The following is a 25,209-nucleotide window of genomic DNA, read 5'->3' as shown; positions in this document are numbered from 1 at the left end:
AAAGCTTGTTGTGATAATAGAACTTCATCTGTCATAACCTGAAATAGAAGATCCAAACACTGGAGTTGAAATTCTAGTGAGCTGATTTGTGGGCTTGCTGTTAGTGAGAAGTGTTTTAAAATGTTATTTTTCTTTTCTCTAGTACAAGTACAGAGACCTGGCTGTTCAGGAAACTGTCAGTGTTACTGGCCAGTACAAAGATCTCAAACCTGTTATGGATAACTATGGTAAATTGCTGTCTTCCGTATTTTTGCAGTATGATTTTTCTTAACTTTCAACTACTTTATAGGAATATCTAGTCAGTTTATTGCATTGCATAGAAATAGTTTTGCTGAGGTATTCCTCAGTTAACAACTACCCTGTTTAGTGACCCTTCAAGGTTAAAATTAGTTCTTGTCTTACAACCACATTGGAATTGGGAAATTCATTATTGAAGTCATGCAGTCACTAGGTGAGGCATTAAGTGACTGCACCCAATTTTATACCTGTTTTGCCGTTGTTAAGCGAATCACTGCAATTGTTAAGAAGGCATGTTATTTTGATTTGCGACATTCCCCGTTGACTTTGCTTGTTTGGAGGCCAGATGGAAAGGCACAAATGACAATCATGTAACCCTAGGAGACTGCAGCTGTCGTAAATACACACCAGTTGCCAAGATCCGAATTGCAATCATGTGACCTTGGGGATATTGTGATAATTGTGATAGTGAAAAGACTGGTGTTTTCAGCACCATCATAACTTTGAAAAGTCACTGAATGCTCATAAGTCAATGACTACTTGTACAACAGCGCTGAAAAAGTGACTAGGATTGGTCCTCAAGCCTACGGCCATAGCGGCGTCCCATAGTCACATGATTGTCATTTGCGAGCTTCATAGCTGTCTTCTAATAAGCATAGTCAGTGAGGAGCTACAATGAACTCAAGTCTCAGTCACTTGATGATTCCCTTAATGAGTGCGGCTGATTCTCTTAATAACCACAACAAAACGGACATTGTAAGTCAGGTATAGTGGCATGATGTTTTACTTAACTATTGTATCACTTAGAATGGAGTTGCTGCTTCTCATTGTGGTTGTTAAGTGAGGACTACCTGTACTGAAGGAGTGAAACAAGATTATGCGCTCATCTCATGATTAAGGTATTTTAGTGAGTGATGTCAGGTCATGAAGCTAACACACAATCTTGTTTTACTTTCTAATACTAGAAGTAGTCATTATTTCGACTAGTAGAAGTAGTCGCTCATTTGACGAAGAAAATATTCAAGTAAGGTAGAAAAAAATGATATATTCTTCATTTAGAGTAGTGGTTCCCAACCTTTTCTATACCCTGCACCCCTAGAATGCTTCTGATATATTCTTGCACCACTTAAAAAAGTTCAAAATAACAGCAACAAATTATGCATATACACTATAATTTTGAAAACCCAAGTTTTCGTCTCGCACCCCTGGCTGGGAACACCTGATTTAGAGCACATATTTCACTTGAAATCTGTTTTGAAAATTGCCACAACCGCTTCATTTTTAAAAGAGTATAATTTTCTTGAGTTGCAGTATCTGGCAAACTGCAGTTGCCATAGAATCCATAGTGAAAAATTTATGGCTATCTATAAAAGTCACAAACGGCATGCCAAACCCTTTACACCGTAGTGTGTTTATTTTCCTAGAGAAGCTGTGCGCTTATTTCTGGTCAGAATAAAGTACCGTATTAATACTGAGTTGATATGCTTATTCTTGTTGGTATGCTCAATGTCTGTGATCTGTATGTTGAATAAATCAATGCTTCTTTTCAGTTTTTAATGATGGTTCATCGAGAGAATTGATGAGCCTCACTGGAACTATTCCTGTAAGTTACAGAGGTATGTATATATTTTGAACAGTTTGCATAGATTATTTGAAACCGCCGTCTCTGTATAGGTAATCCTCGCTTAATGATCAGTCACTTAGCAACTATTCAAAGTTACAGTGGACTCCCCCCCCCCAAAAAAAAGACACTGTAACACGGTTCTGGAGTTCTGACAGCCAGGTGTGCATGCCTGCACTGCGGTCACATGATCACATTTCAGCTCACATTTACAGTCTTTTGCAGCGTCTTGAGTTTTGGCATTTTTGCCAGTTTCTGGCAAAACATGCCCATTGGTTAAAATAGATTGGTTTACTGGCTGTGGTGTTCACTTAATGACGACCGCAAAAAAAAGTAGTAAAACCCTGCTTAACCTCTGCATGGCTTACAGTTGTAACTCTGGACTCAGTTATGATCATAAATCGAGGACTGCCATAGTTAATTCATAAACCGTATTTCTTCATTCTGTAACATTGTATTTAGTTTGGGCATTTCAGATACTGTTGTGATTCAGGGTCAGCCTGTGGGTTCGGCATTTGGGTCGGATGATTCAGAGGAGGAGGAGGGGGGTGTTGGAGAGGTTGCTGAGGGGGTTGGAGAGCTTGCTGATGAGAGCCCTCAGCCAGGCCCCTCCCACCTGGTTACAACACAGACCCAGCTGTGTGAGCCTGACAGCGTGGATGAAGATGACCCACAGCTGGCCCTGTTCAAGGACGCCCAACGCAGGAGGCAGTCAATCAGGAGTAAACAGAGGAAGGCATTGGGGCACCTCGGAAGGAGGCAGAGAGAAGCCACGCCCTGAACTGTATAAAAGGGGAATGCGTGGGAGGGCTGGTTTGCTGAAGGCAACCGTCTGAATAGTTCCTGTTTCATGGTTCGTGTTTGCTCTCTTTGCTCTGTTTATGTTTTTATGTTAATAAATTTGGCAGGCTTAGTTCCAGCCTCTTGCCTTCTTGTAAAAGGGGTTGTCCCTGCCTTATCTGCAGGGCCGGTAGCAGGCTGGTACAGAACAGATACCTCTGTAGGTTGCTTTAAATCAGAACGGTGAAAGCAAAACGAAAACACAGACTTATTGCAATCTAAAAATTACTATCTCAAAGCAAAACCATTTATAATGTCCTATCTCTTCTCATGCGGTTAGGTGGCATTACTTTGGAACAGAGCTGGCAAAGTCCAGGTAGATACAAGCCTCTTTAATATAACTATACAAGGCATTTGAATGAGATGGTTTGAAAACAAAGCTATGCATCTGCCATACCCAATGAAAGAGCTTCTCGTGTTTTTTTTCAAAAGATGGGGCTGATGGTGATTCAAAGATATATTATCTACGCTCCCAACTATTTTGAAGCATCTCATTTGAATGTTTTGCATAACCTCTACATATCTGTCTGTTATGATGCTCACAGATACCAATATGATTAACTGCAATAGTATTAAATTAGCTTAAATGTGTTACACTTCATTTAGCACTAACATAACAGAAGAAGCTCAATGACTTAGTGGAATCGGTGATGAGAGACGGCAGGAATTTTGAGTAGAACCCTATTTACAAAGAGGTTTTGAGCTTTCATGGCACAGGGAAATCTTGTAATTGATAGCATATTGTAATTGATAGCATATTCTGCTGGTTGCTATGGTGAACTTGACTATCTTGTTGCAGTTATCCCTGAATCCTGATCAGATAGAAGTTGAGCACAGAATTGGTCAGCTTACCTGGGAGAGTTTGTTCATAAGGTGCTATTAATCTGTATCAACTTTCTGCAATGATAAAGAGTATAAGAACACTTGGACCAGAGATTTCACTACTTCAGTTTTATAGGAGCAGGTTCTTATATAATAACTCTTTTCCAAGATAGCAGTGTATTGGATATCAAAACACAAAAGCAGAATACATTGCAGAATTTAGAAATCATAAACTCATCTGTGTACTTAGCTGGTTCAGAAATATTGTTTCCTAAAGGAATGAGAGCAGAAATTCTGCTGGGTTCAGCTTTACAGTCCAGATCCAAGACATATATCCTAAGCTCTGACTAATAATGCAAGTTTTAGAAGCCACGTGGGAGAGTTAGTTAATAAAGATAATAATTCAAGTCCTGGTTTAGAATATCCCTAATTGTTTAAAATTGCTACGTTGATTCTTTGAAATTCCTAGAAAAAAAGTCATTTTGTAAAGCTTGGAATTTTAAGGTGGGGGGGGGGGTGTCCCAAAATTCTTAGCAAGTGTTTTGTACAAAATAGTACTATTATCCTCACTGCTTTTTAAAATCGTAGTGGAGTCTGTGATAAAAACATTGTATCATTGTCATAATGCTAATATTGCCGAACGCTTATTTGCTAATTTTGAGGGTTGATGTTAATACTTACATATCACTAGAAGTCCCTTGGCTGTTTGTAACCTTCAATCGGGCAAAACTGTGCATCATAGAGCAAAAGTTTTTGAACCAAGACCTCTCAAATGGGCTAACTTACAGAATGCCAGATCCAATTAGTCCCATGAGAGTGATTGTGGCCAATTGAATGAGGCACCAGCTGGGTCAGGAAGGGTGCAAGGGGATCCGTGTGGTGTTGTGCAAGGCTGGGGATGGTGTGTGAGCATTTTTATATGGATCAGGGAGAGTATGGGAGAGGTGCCGTGAGGGTTGGCGAGATTTAGGTTGAGATATCAGTATTAAGACTGAACATTTTTTTTAATAATCTCAATCTCCCGGAACATTCCCTGCCTTCAGACAACTGATCAGCAGAAAATAGATGACAATATGGGCAAGTTACATCCAATCAGATTGGATTAAAAAATTACCCATATATTATTCATAGAAATTGACCTCCTGGGATATGTTAAATGTGGCTATCTGTTCCACATTTGTGTGACTATCTTCAAAGTTAGCTATGTCATAGGCTGCTGCTGTTGCCGTTACCAATTATAACAATTCCAGTTTTCAGGGACATGTTTACAAAAGACATTAGGAGCTATTCCTTTGATTCTCTACAAGCAATTTGATACAGGTTCAATGTTGAACTAGAAGTTTACTCTTCCAGAACAGGTTGCATGCTTATACCTACCTTGCCAGAACTCCCAGCCAGTCTCCGTATTGTGTGTAAATAACATTTCCCCCCCCCTTCTCATCTTCATCCACTCCAAACTAGCTCCTCAAAAACTTTAGCTCTTCATCATTTGTCTGGAATAGATAATGGAAAGTGGGGAGGGGTGGTGAATATCTAAAATTTTTGTTTTGGTTTCTGAGGGCTGAGGAGGATTAGAAGATTCAGTGTGATAAAATGCATATAAACTCACTAGTATTAAAAGTAGACAAATGAGTATTGTTATATGCAGGGTAACTAAGTATCAGATGCTTGGGATAATGGACTTGCTTTCATAATACCTTGTTTATTAATTTCCAGAGCCATGTTGTATGTGCTTATAAAACTGCTTCAGTTTTGTGTTTCAACACATTCCTATGCACTTAAATATAGTAACAAATATGCCACCTGAGTATTTCATCACGGTACCATTTATTATCAACAAGGAAATAGAACATTATTTTTTAAAATCTCTTTAGGCAACATTTACAATATCCCAATATGTCTGTGGCTACTGGATACATATCCATTCAATCCCCCAATTTGTTTCGTTAAGCCAACTAGTTCGATGACGATTAAAACTGGGAAACATGTTGATGCAAATGGCAGGATATATCTTCCTTATCTACATGAATGGAAACATGTAAGTATAATTTTAAGGTTTTTAAGCATTAATCATAAGCCATTTTGAGATATAAATATTAGTTTCATTTCATATTCCTCTGGCTATTGAATATAATGGGAAAATGAACTTGGACACTTGGGGCTCAGTTGAATATAATGTTAGAATCTTACAAAGTTTAAATATTAAAAGTTTTGTGGTGTTTCCTTTGGTGTTATTAAGAATTGCAATTGAAATAACCATTGATGTTGCCTATAATTAGTATAATTCATTGGTGTGAATTCACAGTGTCATGAAGCATGTTCCCAGTGGTGTGTTATTTTTAAAAAATTTTTGACAGCTTCTGTTAATTGAATGACTACTAAGGTGAATGAAACTTTAACCTGGGTCCGGAGTACCTTAGGGAACACCTGCTGCCGGCGTCAACTTCCCTCCGCCCTGTGCGTTCCCACAGAGAGGGACTCCTCAGGGTGCCACCGGTCAGAGAATGTAGATTGGTGGCCCCCAGGGGGAGATCTTTCTCTGTGGGCACCCCGGAGCTATGGAACCAGTTGAGCTCCGGACGGCGCCCGATCTTCGCTCCTTTCGCCGCGATCTGAAAACATACCTGTTCGAACAAGCCGGCCTGGCCTGAGGGGGGATTGGTGGGGTTTTTTATTATCATTTTATTGGGGTTTTTATTAATGTATCAACTGTTTTTATGGGCATGTATTTAATTATCTTTTAATTTTTGTAACTCTTGTTTTATTCTTGCCCTGTACACCGCCCTGAGTCCTTCGGGAGAAGGGCGGTATAGAAATATTAATAAATTAAATTAAATTAAATTAAAACCTAGAAGAAAAGAAAAACCAGCTAATGTTTCAGCAACTGGGGAGATGACGAATCTGTTGGTACAGATAGTGAGCAACCAAACTATTTTTGTAGAAGAAGAAAAAATAACCATCTTCTCTGCTTTAACTTCCAGCCACAATCAGATTTGATAGGACTGATTCAAGTTATGATTGTGGTGTTTGGAGAGGAACCTCCTGTCTTTTCTCGACCAACCATTTCAGCTTCCTATCCACCTTACCAAGCAACAGGGCCACCAAATAGTAAGGATCTTACAACCATTATAATATGTGAATAACCGTGGGTGTAAACATGTATTTTTGGGTTGTTTCACTGAAAGAGTCCTGCTATTATGACACTGTATTTTGGTTATTACAGAATGACAACAGTTGCAAGAATTATTGTCATAATTTTAATTGTTACAGTAGAGCCAGTTTTGGCCTAATGGCTAAGGTACCAAGCTAGCAAGGGATAGGCTGCACCTCATGAAAACAGAGAAAAATGTACTCGGGAAAGAAGAAACTGGCCCAACTCATCAGAAAGGCCTTAAACTAAAATTGGGAAGGGGTGGGGAGAGTGACCAATCTTTAGAATCTCTAGAACACAAAAGCAATCATAAATCTCAAGGAAACAAACAATGAGGTAGGGAGTGATGAGAAAAAAAGAAAAACTCAAAACAACGTAGGAGATGCAGGAAACATACTCATGGGCAGGCATAAAACTCTTAAATGCTTTATTAATGCTCAAAGCTTCGGGGACAAACAGGGTGAACTAGAAGCAATAGTACACGAGGGTAGGCATGATATACCATTACAGAACATTGGTGGGATGAAACCCACGACTGGAATGTACTGATGGATGGATACAAATTGTTCAAAAGAAACAGATCTACAAAAAGACGAGGTGGAGTTGCACTATATGTAAGTGCAACGCTACATATCTACAGAGATGCTCATGATCAAAGATAAAACCCCTCTAGAATGTATTATGGGTCAATATAAAAGGAAAAAAGAGTGACATTGCCATAGCTGTATATTACAGGCCACCCAACCAATCAGAAGAATAGGAATAGAATAGAATGAATAGAATAGAATAGAATAGAATAGAATAGAATAGAATAGAATAGAATAGAATAGAATAGAATAGAATAGAATAGAATAGAATAGAATAAGACCTTGGAGGTCTTCTAATCCAACCCCATGTTCAAGCAGGAGAACCTACACCATTTCAGACAAGTGACTGTCTAGTCTCTTCTTAAAAATCTCCAGTGATGGAGCGCCCACGATTTCTGAAGGCAATCTGTTCCTAACCCTAACTTTAACTCTGCAGCAAGTGGGAGATCAAACAGATTCCTAACCAACCTAGCCAACAACTTTGTCATCCAAAAGGTAGAGGAGAGAACTAGAAGAAAAACTATACTGGGCCTAATTCTTACTAATAGAGAAGAAGTGATAGAGGGAGTTGAAGATGCCGGAACCTTGGGGGAAAGTGACCACGTCATAGTGGAATTAAATATGCAAACACAAGCAATAGAACATAATCCAATCAGTGTCTTAAACTTTGAAAGAGCTGATTATAACAAACTCAGACCCTAGGAAAGATTTCATGGATGAAAATTCTAAAGGGGCAAATAACTCAAGAAGCGTGGGAACTCTGAAAAATGCGATCATATAAAAGCCCAGTCCAGCACAATACCACTGAAAAAGAAAAACAAAAAAAATCAAGAAGAAACAAGCATAGTTGCACAACGATCTCTCTGATAAACTGAAAGACAAAAAGGACACGTTCAAAAAATGAAAAGAGGGACACATAACTAAGGCAGAATATCAGCAGATAGCCAGAACCTGCAAAGATGAAGTCAGGAAAGCAAAGGCTCAGAATAAAGAAAGACTTGCAACAAAAGTCAAAGATAATAAAAAAAAAGTTTCTTTCAACATATTAATATCAAGAAAAGGAAACAGTTGGTCCACTAAAGGGAGAAGATGGCAAGGAAGTAACAGGCAGTAGAGAGAAAACAGAGCTGCTTAACTCATTCTTTGCATCAGTCTTAATGCAAAAAGAAACTATAGCCCAAACTACCAAAAAAACTATTGTAAAAGACAGCCTAGAAATAAAAATTGAAATAAGCAAGAAAAGGGTAAAAGAGCACCTATCTAATCTTAATTAATATAAATCACTGGGACCTGACAGATTACATCCTAGAGTTCTGAAGAAGTTGGCAGATGTTATCTCAGAACAATTGTACCATATCTTTCAAAAACCCTGGAGCATGGGAGAGTACCTGAGGATTGGAAAAGGACTGATGTAGTTCCTATCTTCAAGAAAGGAAAAAAAAAAACAGACCCAGGAAACTACAGACCAATCAGTCTAACATTAATATCTGGAAAGATCCTGGAAAAGATAATCAAAAAACAGATCTGCAAATATCTAGAAACAAAGTTATAACTAGTAGTCAGCACGGGTTTGTTAAAAACAGATCATGCCAAACCAATCTTATTTCATTCTTTGATAAAGTGACTAAATTAGCAGACCAGCAAAATGCTGTGGACAAGGTATACTTAGATTTCAGCAAGGCTTTCGACAAAGTAGACCACAATCTACTTCTTGGTAAGCTAGAAAAATGTGAAATAGACTACATCACCACCAGATGGATTTGTAGCTGGCTGACAAACTGTACTCATCAAGTAGTCCTTAATGCTACTACATCTACATGGAAGGGAAGTAAGCAGTGGGGTACCACAAGGTTCTGTGTTAGGCCCAGTACTCTTCAATATCTTCATAAATGAGTTAGATGAGGGAATAGCAGAGGAACTCATCAAATTTGCAGATGACACCAAACTGGCAGGAATAGCCAACACCCCAGAAGACAAGTTCAGGATCCAAAAAAGATCTTGACAGACTTGAATAACGGCTGCTATCCAGCAACATGAAATTTAATATGGAGAAAAGCAAAGTTTTACTTTGAGGCAGGAAAAACTAAAGGTACAAATACAGATTAGGCGAAATCTGGCTCAAAAACAGTAACTATGAGAGGGACTTTGGAGTCCTAGTGGATGAGCCAGCAGTGCGCAGCAGCAGCTAGAAAAGCTAATACAATCCTGGGTTGTATAAACAGAAGCATAGAATGCAAAATTATATGAAGTATTAATACCACTTTATAAAACCCTAGTAAGACCACACCTGGAATACTGCCAGCAATTTTGGTCACCTTACTACAAAAAAGATGTTGAGACTTTGGAAAAAGTTCAGAGAAGAGCAACTAAGATGACCGAAGGCCCGGAGACTAAAACTTATGAAGAACGGTTGCAGGATTTGGGTTTGGCTAGTCTAGAGAAAAGAAGAACTAGGGGTGACATGATAGCAATATCCCAATATTTGAAGGATTGCCACAAAGAAGAGGGGATCGAATTCTCCAAAGCACCAGAGGGCAGGACAAGAAACAGTGGTTGTAACTAATCAAAGAGAGAAGTAACCTGGAATTAAGGAGAAGCTTACTAACAGTGCAAACAACCAGTGACAGCTTGCCTTCAGAAATTGTAGGCGCTTTATCACTGGAAGAGACTGGGCAGCTGCTTGTCTGAAATCGTGTAGGTTCTTCTACTTGAGCAGGGGGCTAGACTAGAAGACCTCCAAAGTCCCTTTCAGTTCTAATTCTATTCTCTATATTTTATAATAGTAATAAATGGTGTATCAGCCTTTTCCAATACACTGAGTGCTCCTTGGTTCTGCAAATACTAATCCTGCCACAGAGCACATGGATACTTTTTAAAATGCTGTAGCTTCCAGAAATCTTCATTATACAGATAAGCATTTAGCTCCATCTACTATATTATAGGAAAGCTATAAAATTATTAAATTGAATAAATTTCAGAGCCCCCCCCCCCAGGCCAGTTATGAAATAATTATAGAGTGATCTAAGAAAATAGAGAGAATATGCCATACTTTTGGAGTTATATTGAATATCTTATATAAATAAGATTGGGCCAACTTCATAGCTTTAGTTTTAAAGTTTGATAACCTTATCCATTGTAAAATTCTTGACTGATATCTCAGTTATATCTGTGAAGATTATAGAAGGTATTATTTACAATAATCTATCCCATAAAATTGGTTATATAAAAGGTGCCATCTCTCAGATAACATTTTGGCCGATACTAATTTTGTATCTTCATAAACTTGAATCATCAATTTTAGTTTAATTGGATGGAGAAAAATTCTTTGATATAATGCTAATTAAGTTTTTGATGCAGGTAATGCAGAAATTTAGACTTTTAACAGAAGTTAATAATTTAGTATTCTAATGTTTTGCAAATGATAGAATTACATGTTAAATATTCTGGGTGTGAGGTAAAATGAAATAAGTCAAGTATTACATGAATTGGTAAGAAATTCTTAACAGATATATCAACATTATCTCTTGTCCATCATCTGTTAAATACCTGGGGAGTTATTATCCCAGGAAAATATGTTGATTAGGTAAGATTATTTCTGTATCAATAACCAAATGAAAAACAATATTAATAGGTAGCTGAAACTATCTAATTTTGTGGGGAAGAAATAACATGGAAAATGATCATTGCATCACTTTTAAATACATTTTGCTAACATTGCTACTGAAATATTTTAAACAGCTTGTTAAGTTAATGGTGATTTTTTCCTGTGGAAGGAATACGTATGAAACAAGAAGGATTTCTCAGTTGTGTTACAGTTTTTGTACAGTGATGGTGGTTTTCATTTTCCTGAACATACATTAAAAAGGAGTGAGGTTGTGCCTGATATTTTGAAGCCAATGACCATTGCTGTGGATGCTTCTCCTTAACTTATCCAGTCTTCCTTTTCTTCTGATTCTTTCAATTTGGCCAAGAATATTTTTTCCATTTGTATGTCCAAAGTATGTGAGTTTCATGTTTTTTTTTATAAATGTTAGTAGCTTTGTTGTAATTTCTGCTGTAGGGATGTAGGGTTTATTTTCATAATACATTGTATGTTCACTAATTTAATAAAAATTATTTGCAATATGAAAATATGTTTCTATGTTACATAGAGGAGAAATCTATTTTTGTTAGATCCCTCAGGAGTAAAATTTTCAAGATGCATACTGCCAAGCACATGCATAATAAGTTCTTTGTCTCTGCCAGTAGATGTCAGTCAAATATATAGTTTGAAATCCTCTAGTTAATAAATGACTTTGAGTAAAAAAGTAAAGTTTTACTAATTATAGGAATATAATTTGCACATTAATGACCAGATTTTCCAGAAATTTATTCAGGCTAGATGTTAGATAAAACAAGAGTTGGTACAGTAACAAACTATAATGATAAAGGATTAAAATACAGTTTAAGTAGGTTAAATTGGCACATGGGAGGTGTCATTTAAACATTTATCTGTTAAATTTCATTTGTTTTTTCCCAACATCCACATTGTTACTTCCAACATATTAAACTGGATTTTAAGGAAATAGGGGGGGGAGGGTGAAGGGAGGGGGAGGGGGGTTTTTTAAAGAAAAATTGTATGTTAAAACTTTTCAATAAAAAAAAAAGACTACACAAGATAGCTCTCTAACTGGAGGTAGCTATTTATAAAATAACTGCTACCCAGGAAAAAGTAGTGTAACTGCTCCATTTCATTCCTTCCAATCTGCCAAGATAAAATCTATCAGATCCATTTGCCCTTTGACCTTTTTTTCTGAGCAGAGGGACATATTTCCAAGTAAAGCATAGCATTGCAGCCACACTTTTATTTTCTCAGAATTCCTTTAGGCGGATACATTCTTATAAAGTTCGCTAGAGATTGGAACTTGGCTTATCAGCAAGCATCCTACTCTTGTATTAAATCTGAAAATAAGGTCATATGGATGCTAGAAGAGTGTCTCAGAAGGCATCATGTTGTCTATTACTGCTGTAGAATTTGTCATAAACAACTGAAATGTTCGTTTTTATAAATACTGTATTCCCAAATGGAATATTTCGAAACATTAGGTTGTTTGATTATAGTTCTTCTTTTTCATACCAACCTGGCTTTCATCCACAAAAGCATTAATGGGTTCTGCAGGCACGTGGAGTTCTGCTAGGAAGCAGATAAGAAAATCCCAAGAATTGGGTTTTATTACTGGACTGCTTCTAGCCAGTCCTTACTTTGTTCAATAAGGCTTTGTTTGTATGTTATTAAACTCATATTTAATAAAAAAATGGCCTTCCCCAAACTGTTAGCCCATAATCTACTACTATAAAAAAACTTCTGCACTGTAAAAGTAGCATTTTGATATGTTATTATCTCAGACTGATAAAGTTTGCAAAATTGCTTTTGTGCTCAGCTTCCTATATGCCAGGAATGCCAAGCGGAATCTCTCCTTTTCCTCCTGGACCACCTCCTAACCCAAGGTAAAATAAATATGCTTGCTCAGTGAGAAACACAGTGATTTGATTATGCTCTGTTGTGCTAATTCTCAGATGGAATTTTGTTATCTTAGTCTAAGCCTGTGTTTCAAAAATATATACACTCTCAATTGGACCTATGAAGCTTTTCTTTTTGAATTAGTGCCTGTTTAATAAATTTAGATAAAGGAATTGTTTAAATAAATTTAGCTTGATTTTGCTAAATTTTCTTTAGACAAGAATCTTTTTCAGAAATTAGGTGTTGCTTGTTCAGAAGCCTGAATAAGGTGTATTCATTCATACCCAGTAGCTCCACCTTCAGAACTTTACGTATTAGGTAGAAAGTCTGTAGTGAAATCTAAAACCTCATTTGTGTATCACACGTAAAATGTTTAAGCAGCAAGCTGGTGATCTACTTGAGTTTGGTAACTCTTTCTGCAATTATTCAGAGAAAGAAGATTTCCAAGTCAGTTGTGCACAGTTTTGAAATAGCCTTCATGTCATCTGCATCCTAAATTAACCTGCAGAACATGATTTCATTCTGTGGTTTGTCTTAACTAGACATACAGTGGTGCATCTCATGCTGAGCCGATAATCAATAGTTGCTAAGCAGTAGGTAAGTGGTTTGCAAGAAAAGTCAGCAGACAAATAGGCGAGGCATCATTCCCCTTTGAGGAGAGATAGTCTTAGAGCTCAAATGACCAAGCCACCCTTTCTTTCCCTTCTCTCTCCCGTTTTTCTGAAGAAGCTTTCATCACATCCAAGAAAAGTTAGGACAGATTCCTCTGTCCTAACTTAACTCTTGTAGTTGTTCCAGAAGCTAATATCTTCTTTATGTGTGTTTTCTTATATTTTCACTACAAGCCCAGTCTCTTCCAAACCTTCTTGAAGCTTGTATTCAACAGGAATACATTATTTTCACTGCATCTTCATTTTCACCTTTCATGATTATTGTGTTTTGTGATCCTTATTCCCCCTGATCTATTGATTATCGTTCCCGATATATGTTTTTAACCTTCTTCAGTTGTCTTAATAAACTTTCAGAACTTGTCTCTGATTTTGGAGGGATGCCAGATTTTTCCTAAACATGTATATGGTTCAGTGTCAGAAGATTTATGTATGCATGTTGAATTCACATATATGTAATAACTCTGGTGTCTATAAAAATGACTGTGCTCTGTAAGAGATCCTTGACCAGGTTCTGACTGCTGTGCCACACTAACATGCAAATGCATATAACAAGAAGGCAAATGTTCCCATATATGAGCGGTTCTCACATGTAGGTGTAGGGCAGGGGTAGGCAACCTTGGCTCTTTTATGACTCGTGGACTTCAACTCCCAGAATTCCTCAGCCAGCATGGCTGGCTGAGGAATTCTGGGAGTTGAAGTCCACGAGTCATAAAAGAGCCAAGGTTGCCTACCACTGGTCTAGGGATAGAGTCAGCAGTGGACAATATAGGAAATGACATTGGGAAATGCAAGGCTTTTCCTTTCCTTATGAATTTCTCAAATGTATAAAGAAGATCTGAAATTTGTGGCTTTGCAGTAAAACTAGGAACATTTTCGCTAGCAATCATGCTTGATTACATTGCTTAGCCTTCTAATTCAGCAATATCCAAGAACCACAACACAAGGCAAATTTAAAAATATTTTTGAAGGAAGCTAAGGGCTGCATTATTGGCATTCATTTGATTATTCTTTAATTTTAATTATTAATTAATGATTGCACAATTAGTTGAATTACTAGCGTTGTTTTCAGTACTTACCGTCTTGGCAGAAAACCTGCAACATACTCAGTTTATTGGGTTTTTTTTTTTGCCCTGTAGCATTCTTCTGCCTGCTCTTCCGTTAAAAAGTAGTAGTTCATTTTGATCTCTTGTATGTGAAATACTAAGTGCAAAAAGGCTATGGAAAGCACTGTACAGGATGGGAAATGAGACCACAAATTAATGAGAAATATTTATTCAAATTTATTTTCTGAGAGGTATAGGAGCCTGCTTGGTGTCCATGCTATAATTTAAAAGTTTACAAAGTTTTCTTTTCACGAAAGTAACAGAGCAGAATGAAGACCGTTAACAATAGACTAAGCCTTGAATAGCTGGGTTTGGTATTTTCCCTTAAAATGTTTCGAGCACGAGTTTGAAAATGTAATATTAATTTATAAAAATGAAAATAACATGAATTAATGTTCGAACATATAAGCATTAATGAATTTATCACTAGATTCAATTGTAATCTGATCATAGCTGAATTCATTAAGCTTCAATAATCCTATTTTTTCTTCCCTTTCACTTCCTGGTCAAGTGGTTATTCAGGCTACCCTTATCCTGCACCTAGTGGGCCATTTCCAGCAACAACAAGCACACCACATTATCCTTCTCAGCCTCCTGTAACCACTGTGGGTGAGTAATTTCGAATGAGCCATTTCAGAGGTGGAAAATGAGATTTGCATCTGCAAATGTACAAACCAAAATACTTAGTTTTACAGAGATTGTTAATTTGATCATAGCAACAAAAAAGAGACTTATGATAAAAGCAATGTTTATTTTTTTTTACTAATTCATATGTCACACGTATTGTTTTTCTCCAGTATTTGATTTACAAAACAATGAATGATTTCTGCTGTTTCACTCATGAAGAGTGTTTATTTTTAATTTATTGCTTTATGTGATAAAATTTGTATGTGTCTGAAACTGTGATCTTAGCAAGTCATAAATGAATTAAAGCTGAAGAACAGAACAAAATTACGTAATTGTTTTATTCTCTAATCTTATTCTGGGCAGCTAATCTTAGTTTTCACATTTAGATTTTGGGAAGAGTTTTAACATGCTAACAAATACCCAGGCATACCCAGAGTGTAATCATTACAATGCAAAAAGTAATGCTGCAGCTAAATACAGTATAGTAAAGAATATAATTACAGATAAACATAGGAAACCTTGACAGTCAGTGTTGCTAAAAATATGTTTGTGCTTGAAGTTAAGTATCTTCAGTATGTTCTTTGCATTTACAGGCCTCTAGATCTCTATTCATTATATATTATTGAACAGATACATCATATTAGAAGTAAAATATCTAGTTTCACAGGTAGATACTCAATAGATGTATGACTATTGTATGTGAAATTTACTTTCTGTCAGATAAAAATTCAGATCAGCTGTTTTTTATTCCATATATGAGAAAAAATTCCTTACCTGCATTGGACCAAATACTGCATTTACAGTTAAATCCAGTTTTAAAAAAGTCCTAGAAACTTGGAAGCTATGACCACATCTTGGCTTTATCTATTCAACTGTATTGGACTTTGCCTTCCCAATAACTAAACAAAAATCTTGGAAACTCTTGTTTAGAAGGACAGCATCGTTTAGTTCAGAAAGCTGCCCAGGACAAGATTCCCTTGTAATGATATTTAGTCCAACACCAAGTTTGAAAAGCCAGAATATATTTATATCCCTTTTTCCTATTCAGCCAAGATTATCAAGTCAGCTAATGCAGAAAAAAAGAAAACAAATTAAGATTTAATTAAATGCCTAATATTAAAATAATTATAAAATCTTCAAAAAAGTAAATCTTAAGCTAAGATAGACGGAACTAAGTATGGTGTCCAACACAATTTATTCCATAACTCGGGAGCATCATGGAAAAAGCCCCTCTCCTGTATTCTGAACTCATGTCTCCAAAAAAAGGGGGACTTTCTCAATGATCTTTGGGTTAGTCCAACCCTTGAAATTGTGCAGGTTAATCAGTATCTGCCAGAGTTATTTATTTATAGGATCACCATCTTAATGATAACTTCAGCTTAAAAAGTGGTACATTTTGATACTGGTTTCTAATTACACCAATCTTTTGGGTTTAGGATTTTTTAAAAAATTAAAATATCTTGTAATTGCCTCTTTGAAGCAAGAAGATGGTCACTGTGTTTAAGCAAGAAGGTAGTCACACCTTGGCTACTTTAACTAGCAGTGGAAATTCTAAAGGGTCAAGATCATCAAGACCTTCACATCTTCAAGATCTACAATGAATAATCAACTTTATCTGCTGTTGCAAATTGTTCATAGTCTACTATTCCTCTCCACATACTAGAGAAGAAGATGGTATTCAGTATGGAAAAACAACACCAGCTTATCTGGATCTGGCACAATAAGTGGAAAAATACGAATCCTTGGTACTGTCACTTTACAAAATGCAAATAGGTGCTAGTATCTGCTCAGCCTGAGGTTCCTGAGATTTCTTTATCTGTGTTCAAACTGTCATTCCTTCTGCTTCATCATTTTTATTCTCCTACTTAATCAGAAGTCTGTAGGAGAGGGAAGTATTCTTTGAATCAACAGTGTCCACTGCCTGGGATTATTTTGTATTCTACAGATCAAACGGGACTTTTTTTTTTTTACAAGTCACGCTCAGCGCCTGGGGAAAAAAGCAGATGCATTTATGCAGCCATTCAGATCTGTTAACTACCTGGAATAGACACTTTTAACCTACAATACCTACAGAGACTCATTATCTTCTATAAACATTTCATACAGACTCTTCAAACCTCATGTTCCCCAACTCTTCTTGAACTGAATGCCAAATCAAGAATGTATCCTGTTCCATCTATGGCATCTGATATTAGCTGGGACAGGTGTTCCCAAATCAGGAAATATTGTGCTGTTTTTACTGAATGACTTCAGCACATTCACTGAATATTCTTGAGAACCAGAAGCCTAGCAAAATACAGAGACATCCCCCGTTACAGGGGTGTATGAGGTAGTTCAGGAAGAGAAGTTTTTGGAGACTCAAAATCATAATGGGTAATCTGTACTCTCCTCACACATTTTTTATTGTTTTAAAGAGGAACTTAAACATTTAGATGTAATTCAGCAAAACAATATTGATCTTCCTTGGAAAAGTTGTAACATGGCTTCATAGATACATAACTTATAAGGGATATAATAAAAAAAAGTATTTTTATCCGCACTTTCTTAACCACTATCTGCCATGCTTGATCTCGATTACCTCTAGCATTCAATTGCTTTTTGTGTTTTGGGACCTTGAAAATTATATTTTGTTCTTATGTCTGTTAATCTTTAAATGTCTTGGGGTGGAAAATCTAGTACATTATGTCTAGGTTCAGTCTATCAGTAATTGGTCACTCTGAATATTGAAAGCTAACAATGTTAACTGCTTTCTCAAGAGCTAAATGCGTACTAGAATTATCATTTGGCAAAGATATCTCTGAGTTGCTTTGGAAAATATCAGTAGATGGGGGAACGGGGTAAGTGTGGTCTTCTTTTTGTTGTTATATAAATTAGATGCAACCATTTATCCTGTAAACTGAATACATCAACATATTAACAGTTGTTTGAAGTAGTGTTCAAATCAAATTGGCAATATGGAAGGTTTTCATGTATTTATGTCTTAACGTTTTGATTGTTTTTACATGGAGCAATACAGAAAACTGCTCTGGGTAGAGTTTTCAGAAAGGGCTTTGACCACAAAGTTTATGAAGGATTAATGTATGTTTGTTCTCTTAATAGCAGATGGCAGAAGAAAGCAGAAACAGGTATGGATTTGTGGTCATTCGTATGTTTTCTGGGCAGAAAAACGGGCACTTGAAAGAAGCTTTGGTCCACAATTGGGAATTCGACTGGAGGATGCCAAATTACATTGGCTAGGAAAGAGTGGAATGATGTGGGATCAATTAGTACCCACCCTATTGCATACACGACGGAGGCTAACAGATCCTGATATACTGGTAATCCATCTAGGAGGCAATGACTTGGGGATAGCCAGTAATGTGGACATCATAAACCGAATGAAGAAAGATTTTGGACATCTTAAACAAATATTCAAGAATAGCACTCTAGTCTGGTCTAATATCATACCCCGGAAAGTATGGAATCAAGAGGTACCCCATAAAGTGATGGAGAAAAGCAGGAGAAGAATCAATCAGGAAATTGGCTATTTTGTGCAGTATAATGGAGGAACTGTGATCCAGCATGAATTACTTGTACCAGAATCTCCTGGATTGTTCCATCTAGATGGTGTACTCTTATCTCAGAGTGGTACAGATATCTTCAACCTGGATTTACAAAGTGCTTTAGAAACATTGATTTGATTTTTAACTGGAAGAAAAACGATACCATTTATGTATTAACAGCTGTGGACTCTTTCTACAAGTAGAAAGTTCTGAACAGCATGGTAACGTGAATTGATAAATAACAGACTTAGCCTAAGATTTAGCTTGGTGTGGATTACTAATGCAGTTGTCTGTGACATTGCCCTATAATCTGCAGATATTTTTTTGTTAAATGTGTTTAACTATTTTTTGAGAATTCAGTTTATTGGTTTTTCATTTATTTTAATTCACTTCTCATGTATGTTGAATTCTTAATTCATCCCAACTCCCCAAAGCACTCACTGACCATAGCATGATTATATCAATCTACAGTATAGGTAACAGTTTACAAAGCTGTTTTGTGTGAGTCAGATGGGATTAATTATCAAGTGTTATCACTATTGGGGGTAGGAGTTAGTGGTGTCATCTATTGGCAGATGAATGACTTCATAATCCCCACCATATCTACATGCCTTAAGTTCTCCTGCAGAAGTTTGACCAGCCCTTTTGTGTATGCTTGAGGATCATGCACAAGGAAAGGAAAGAAAGGGAAATCTCATTACATCAGCTAATGTATATGGATATAGCCCACTGTTAACCAATTCAACATTGCATGTTAGAACATTTGTTGCACTTTTCAAACAGTGGAGGATTATTTAAATATAATGGGAAGATCAAATGAAGATCTAGTTTCTGACACATTGGTTTTTGAAAATACTTTATTTAGTTAAAAATTTAAACAATTCTGTTTCATAATTGTGAATAGTGGCTGGTTTAAATGTAGTGTTCCCAACTTAATACACATAACTACCGGTAATTAAGCTAGAAATACTATTTTAATCCCACACATTCTTCTCCACTTTTATGCCTTTTGTACCAGCTTTGATCCAAATCACAATATCTGTTACTACTGAACTGTGGTTTGAAATTGTTTCATTTACTGAGCTCTTAATTAATAATATGCCTTGAACCATATCTATTTTTGGCATAATGGAAAATTGGTTTAAAAATGGGGACTAAAGAATTGCTTCTCCTTTGAAATTGGAGAAGTGTTTAAATGATTCATTTTCCTACTGCATGCAAAATAGTATCATATACTTCTTAGAGCAGTTATGATACTTGTAAAAAAGGTATTTTAAATGACAGGGTCTACAAAAATATTGTTGCTATGGTTTTGTTAACTCTGAGTGAGTACATCTTTTGTGATAATTAAAATGAAATTACATTTTTTTCCTGTCCATATTCCCACTAAGATAGCAAAAGCACTTAAGAGTTTTTTGTTTGTTGTGCTTGAAGAAAATCTTTATTTGATTCCAAATGCAGAAAGGTAGATGTTCTGCTTATCCCAAAGGTGTTGTTGAAATGGTTGGCAGTAGCTCTATAAGAGAATTGTGCCACTTTGTGCTTTGGCATCATTGATCTGAACCAGAATTTGCTTTGAAGGAAGGGAAGTACAATTTTAGAAGTAAGGAAGGAAAATTTAAAATACAGAGATGTGTATTTTTCCCCCCCCCCAAAAAACCAAAAAACTGACTGACTGTGCAATAACAATTTAGGTATTAAGGAGGAAACGATTTTGCGAAACAAATTAAAAACAAGACTAATTTTGTGTTTCAATATTGAATTCAATTTACACTGCATTTATATGGTATTGTGACTAACGTTCTTAACAAGCAAGAGGGAATTCAATATTAATCATTTATGTCAATTTCTGAAGTGAATTCCTTACTCAAAAGACTTCCAAGTCTGCTGAGCCTCTAAGAGAGAGAGGAACTTTGAAAGCTTCATTCCGTAATGAACTGTCTGACTGCAAGTAAGACAACAGGGATAGAATGTAGAAGACCGAGCTATGGAGATTGCATCTTTTAAATATTAACTTCATAGAGTGAAACACTTGAGCAGATTTATTTTATGTAATTCATCTTAAATATCTCTGAGGTTTCCAGCCAGATGAGAATTACACTACCTGTGAGAGCAAATAGGACTGTGTTCAAATGTGAATGGCATGCTTAATTTTTTCCAATGAGAGTTTAGCAGCACAACTGTTGAAAACAGCAGTTTTCAGACTACCTTTTGTATCTTTGCTTGTAAAAGAGCGTTTAAGCTCCAGTATTTTGTCAGGGTTTATCTTTCATAAACTATTGACATTGGACACCTGTTTGAATCATCTGGTTTCTATAATTTGGAGGGTTCTGTTTTAAAAATAATAAAACATTAGCCTTTATTTTCTTGTACTGTGTGATATTAGTGGGCATCTAGTAATATCCTGCAACTTCTTTTTCTCCAAATCCTGTTTTGAGGCCATTATAAATCATGTGCTGACATGGCACTTAGTCTAATATCAGTTATACTGGAAATGGTTGCATTTTCAATTATGTTGGATACCATGAAAATAAAGCAACCATATGCTATTACAAAAGCTGAAAGTAAATGTTGGCGCCAGTGTTTAGTGGCCATTATTTATGGCTAAACGTAATGGCTTTGATTCAAACTTGCTTTTACCAGGGCTTGAAAATGCCTTCCATTTGCCTATGGTAGTCTCCTGATTTTTCCCCTCGGAGTATTCATCACTGCGATCCACTCTTGGGATACGTGTTTGCCAAAGTGACTTTGTGTAGGAGGGGCACTGGGCTCTGCAAAGAAGGAAGAGATGGGGGTTGATCTGTTTTACAAATACAGTGGATTACTCTTCTTTGGAGAATAATTTGTTTAAATAATTAGAAGTTGGTGTTTCACAGTCACAACCACTGAATATATATTTACATTTGGTTAATCTGTATAAAATCATTGAAACAACTACAGTGAAGGTGAATGTACATGTCCCAAGATACTATTGCAGGATCCAATCTGGGTCGGTCACCAGGACCAAGGATTTGGTCCTCTGAGCTTTCAGACCCGTTCTGGAGCCCATCTTCAGGAAACTGCTCTCTAGCTCAGAAGACTAAACCTCTGGTCCTGATGACCGACCCAGATTGGATCCTGCAAACAACTACAGTGTTCATTCTTTCTTTGTGAATAAGCAATACTGCCATCAAGTAAAAGACCTATTATTGCATTTAAATATTAGTGAATACTTTCTCTGTTCACAACCAATATGATACTCTAAATATCTAAGATTTCAATAATAGACATATGTTTGGCAGATAATTACCTACCGCAGTTTGCCAGTAGTGTGTTTCATAGGATTTCCTTGGTGAGCAGACTTCCTTACAAATGCCACCATTTTAGTTCACTATAGCACTACTGAGAAACTGGTTTGTACTAGTATTATTTTTTTAAAGATTTCTGTATCCTGTACATAAAAGAAAATGTGATTGTTATATATTGTCCAGGTTCCTAACCTCACAGGACAACTACTTTATATTCTATTGGTGATGGGACGAAAGGAGGAGACGCTGTATTAGTGGTATAGCACATGTTGTGCATGCATAAGGACTCGGGAGAAGGGCGGTATATAAATAAAATTAAATAAATAAATAATGTCTCAGATTCCGTTTCTGGCATTTCTAGTTAAATGTAGCAGGTAGTAAGAGTCGGACTACAGTTTGATAGTTCAAAGAGCCTCTTCCAGGCAATCTGGCCAATGCTGGGATAGATGGAGAAGTGGTTGGGCTTGTCACTGTTTCTCTGTGTTCCTAAATCTCATCTATAAAGAGGTCACGTGTAGAGCTTTTGGTTCAGCCCAAGTGAAAACTTTAAAAATAAAAACCACTGTTTCAAGCTTGAAATAGGTCATGTTGAACTTGAAACAGTTTGGATTTGAAATGTTTGGTGTTATTCATGAAGTTCTTTTAAGTTTTTATTTGAAAGAGGGTGAAGAATAAACTTGGTGGCATTCTGGGATAGATGATGGTATTTAGCTGAAATAAATATTCATATTCCACAAATAGTTTATTTTTAAAAATGTAAGATGATTTTGCATTTGCTAAGAAATTTTGGCAGATGTGGCAGGAAAAGATTGTTGTTTAGTCTTCAGTTCAGGACCACCTTCTTATTAGCTAAATCCAGTAAATATTTTATATCTCCCAAATAGTTTTCTCTCTTAAGAGATGAGTTTTATAAATACTTGAGCTCTTCTGGGCAGGTTAGGAGAAGGTGAAGCAGAAATCAAGATACTGTGTTTTTCCCCCCAGAAAATAATTCCCATTAAAAGAAATATAATTGTTCCTATTTATTTTTTTAGCAAACAGGCAAATAAAAACTTTATTCACCATAATGCTTTAGGTGTTTCTACAGATTAGTTTTGTAGACTGAAAATGCTGCATATGACAGTGGCTGTTAATTTGGATTTATAGATGTTCTCCCTTTCTTAAGGACCAAGGATATTTCAGGCCAGAGCAAATTAATGAAGGAATCAATAGTGATGGCTTGTTGTCAGTCTTCTTTCTTTTAGATTAGAAAAGAGACTTTATTGTACCAAGAGAGTCTCAAGACTATTTCATTCTGAACTTGAATTAAGGAAAGACTTAGCACCATTCTTTGGAACTCAGCAAGTCACCTGTTCAGCAATTCCTGTCTAGATTTACAACTTTAAATGTACTTCACTCTCTTACATAGAATTTCTGCCATGGATAGCAATTTAATCTATTTAGGTTAAATTGAGAAAATAATCGACTGGTGTTAATATTTTAAGAGAAAAAATCTATCTTATGAGTGATACATATTCGCATTCTATTAAATGTCAGTTTATTCAGCAGCCAGGTTCAGTGTTGGAGGCTGTTTTTCTTTCGGGCTTAATTTGTAGTCTCTATACTGTAAGGTCACAGTACCTTAAGGTCACTTCTGAAATCAGATTCCATATGGTAAAGGTTAAATGTTTCAAGTATTCCTTGTAATAAAATGGCTGCGTGCCATAGTATCTTCTTAGTGCGTGGCTAATTATGGAAGAAGGAAGGAGAAAATGTTAAGACTCATATTCTTAAAGGAGTAAACCAAAATATTTTTTTCTTTTTTGGAATATATAATTTCCCTTGTATTTTTGCACTTTCAACCCTTTTTTTAGACATATAAATTACTCTACACACACAAACACACATATAATTTTATATATAATAATTTTTGTGGCCTTCAATTTGAGTTGTATGCAAGGGCTTCATAAATAGGCAATTGTGACTAAAAATTAAATGTGTTTTTGTCCTGACAGTATAGAGATTGCATAGTATAGTACAGCTTTAGATGGTATCTATCTTAAGCTAAAAGGCTGACATTCTCTGATGAGAATTGTTTTTTCACCGTCCTTTGCACTGCCAAGGATGGACAAGAGGAAAATCTGTGAGAGAAAATTCTGACATGCAAGCTGATGTTGTTTAGCTGTAAAAATAGTGTAGTGCAGTTGCTGGGGACAGAAGGTTACTGTGTGTATGTTAGGGGGAAGAGGAATCAGAACGGCATGCTATAAATAAGAGTTGGAATGGTTCTTGCACAGAACAGCCTTGTCTTCTCCAAACTGGTGTGGAGACCTGAAAACTGATGTGCCTGCTTTGGTGTGATATTGTCTTCAGGACCCTGCACGTTCCAAAACACTTCCTCCAAATGACACTATGTGTGAAGCATTTTGTTTGCTGTATGGCTTTTTGGGTAGTGAATTTATTCTCAATCATGAGTGCCCGACTCTTAGGATATTTACAGACTTCATTGCTTGAGATGTTTGGATTTATTTTGCTACCTGTCTTTATTTTGCTGTCTGTCTGATTTATGGTTGCTCTCTCTGAAACATAATTCTGCTTGTTCTAGACCGGGGTAGGCAACCTCGGCTCTTTTATGACTCATGGACTTCAACTCCCAGAATTCCTGAGCCAGCTATGCTGGCTCAGGAATTCTGGGAGTTGAAGTCCATGAGTCATAAAAGAGCCGAGGTTGCCTACCCCTTGTCTAGACTTTGGTGATGTATATAGTTTTTGAGAGTAGAAATTACATCCTGGGTTTACTGGCTTTTTTGTTTTCGTTTCTCGTAGGTAGCTTAGGTTTCTATTAGGTAGCTTAACTGAGGAATGTAAAAGTGATTAAGTAATACCTTCATTTATTCTGTTGCATTTATTGGCAAAATGTGGATATTGTACTAAGAGAGACGTTAGTCTCTGGTGACAATATTAGGGACCTAGTGGCACCTTTTCTGGCGGAAAAGTATTTATTGAAAGGCAGAAGTTTTTATGAGCTACAGCTCACTTCATAGGAGTATTATGTCTGTTTGTATTTATTCTAGTTTTGGTACATTTCATGGATTTGCATTCCATCTGGCTGAACTTGATGCTTTGTTGTCATCAGTAAAACTGGATCAATTCCCAGGAGGAATTATTAAAAGAAAGAAACAGAACTCCGCTGGTTGTTACCTACAGCTCACACCTCAAACCACTCAAATGCATTAGCGACA

The 25,209-nt window shown here is 36.4% G+C and overlaps 1 protein-coding gene across 2 annotated transcripts in view; it reads left to right on the top strand.

Moving 5' to 3' along the window:
- TSG101 (tumor susceptibility 101) overlaps window positions 1-25,209 on the top strand; it is a 38,023-nt gene that overhangs the window by 3,793 nt on the left and 9,021 nt on the right. Inside the window, exons 2-8 of one of the 2 annotated variants that reach the window (XM_081339642.1) lie at window positions 143-227; window positions 1,788-1,853; window positions 2,979-3,014; window positions 5,395-5,558; window positions 6,502-6,628; window positions 12,679-12,745; window positions 15,044-15,141. In XM_081339642.1, the coding sequence (XP_081195768.1) occupies window positions 143-227; window positions 1,788-1,853; window positions 2,979-3,014; window positions 5,395-5,558; window positions 6,502-6,628; window positions 12,679-12,745; window positions 15,044-15,141 (643 nt within the window). The remainder of the gene's footprint in view (window positions 1-142; window positions 228-1,787; window positions 1,854-2,978; window positions 3,015-5,394; window positions 5,559-6,501; window positions 6,629-12,678; window positions 12,746-15,043; window positions 15,142-25,209) is intronic. The other variant, XM_081339643.1, reaches the window with a different exon arrangement.

This window comes from Vipera berus, assembly GCF_964194415.1.
Source record: "Vipera berus genome assembly, chromosome: 1".
In the NCBI taxonomy this organism is placed as follows: Eukaryota; Metazoa; Chordata; class Lepidosauria; order Squamata; family Viperidae; genus Vipera; species Vipera berus.
The sequence above is the reverse complement of the archived record's forward strand: the minus strand, read 5'-3'. Positions and strand labels throughout refer to the sequence as shown.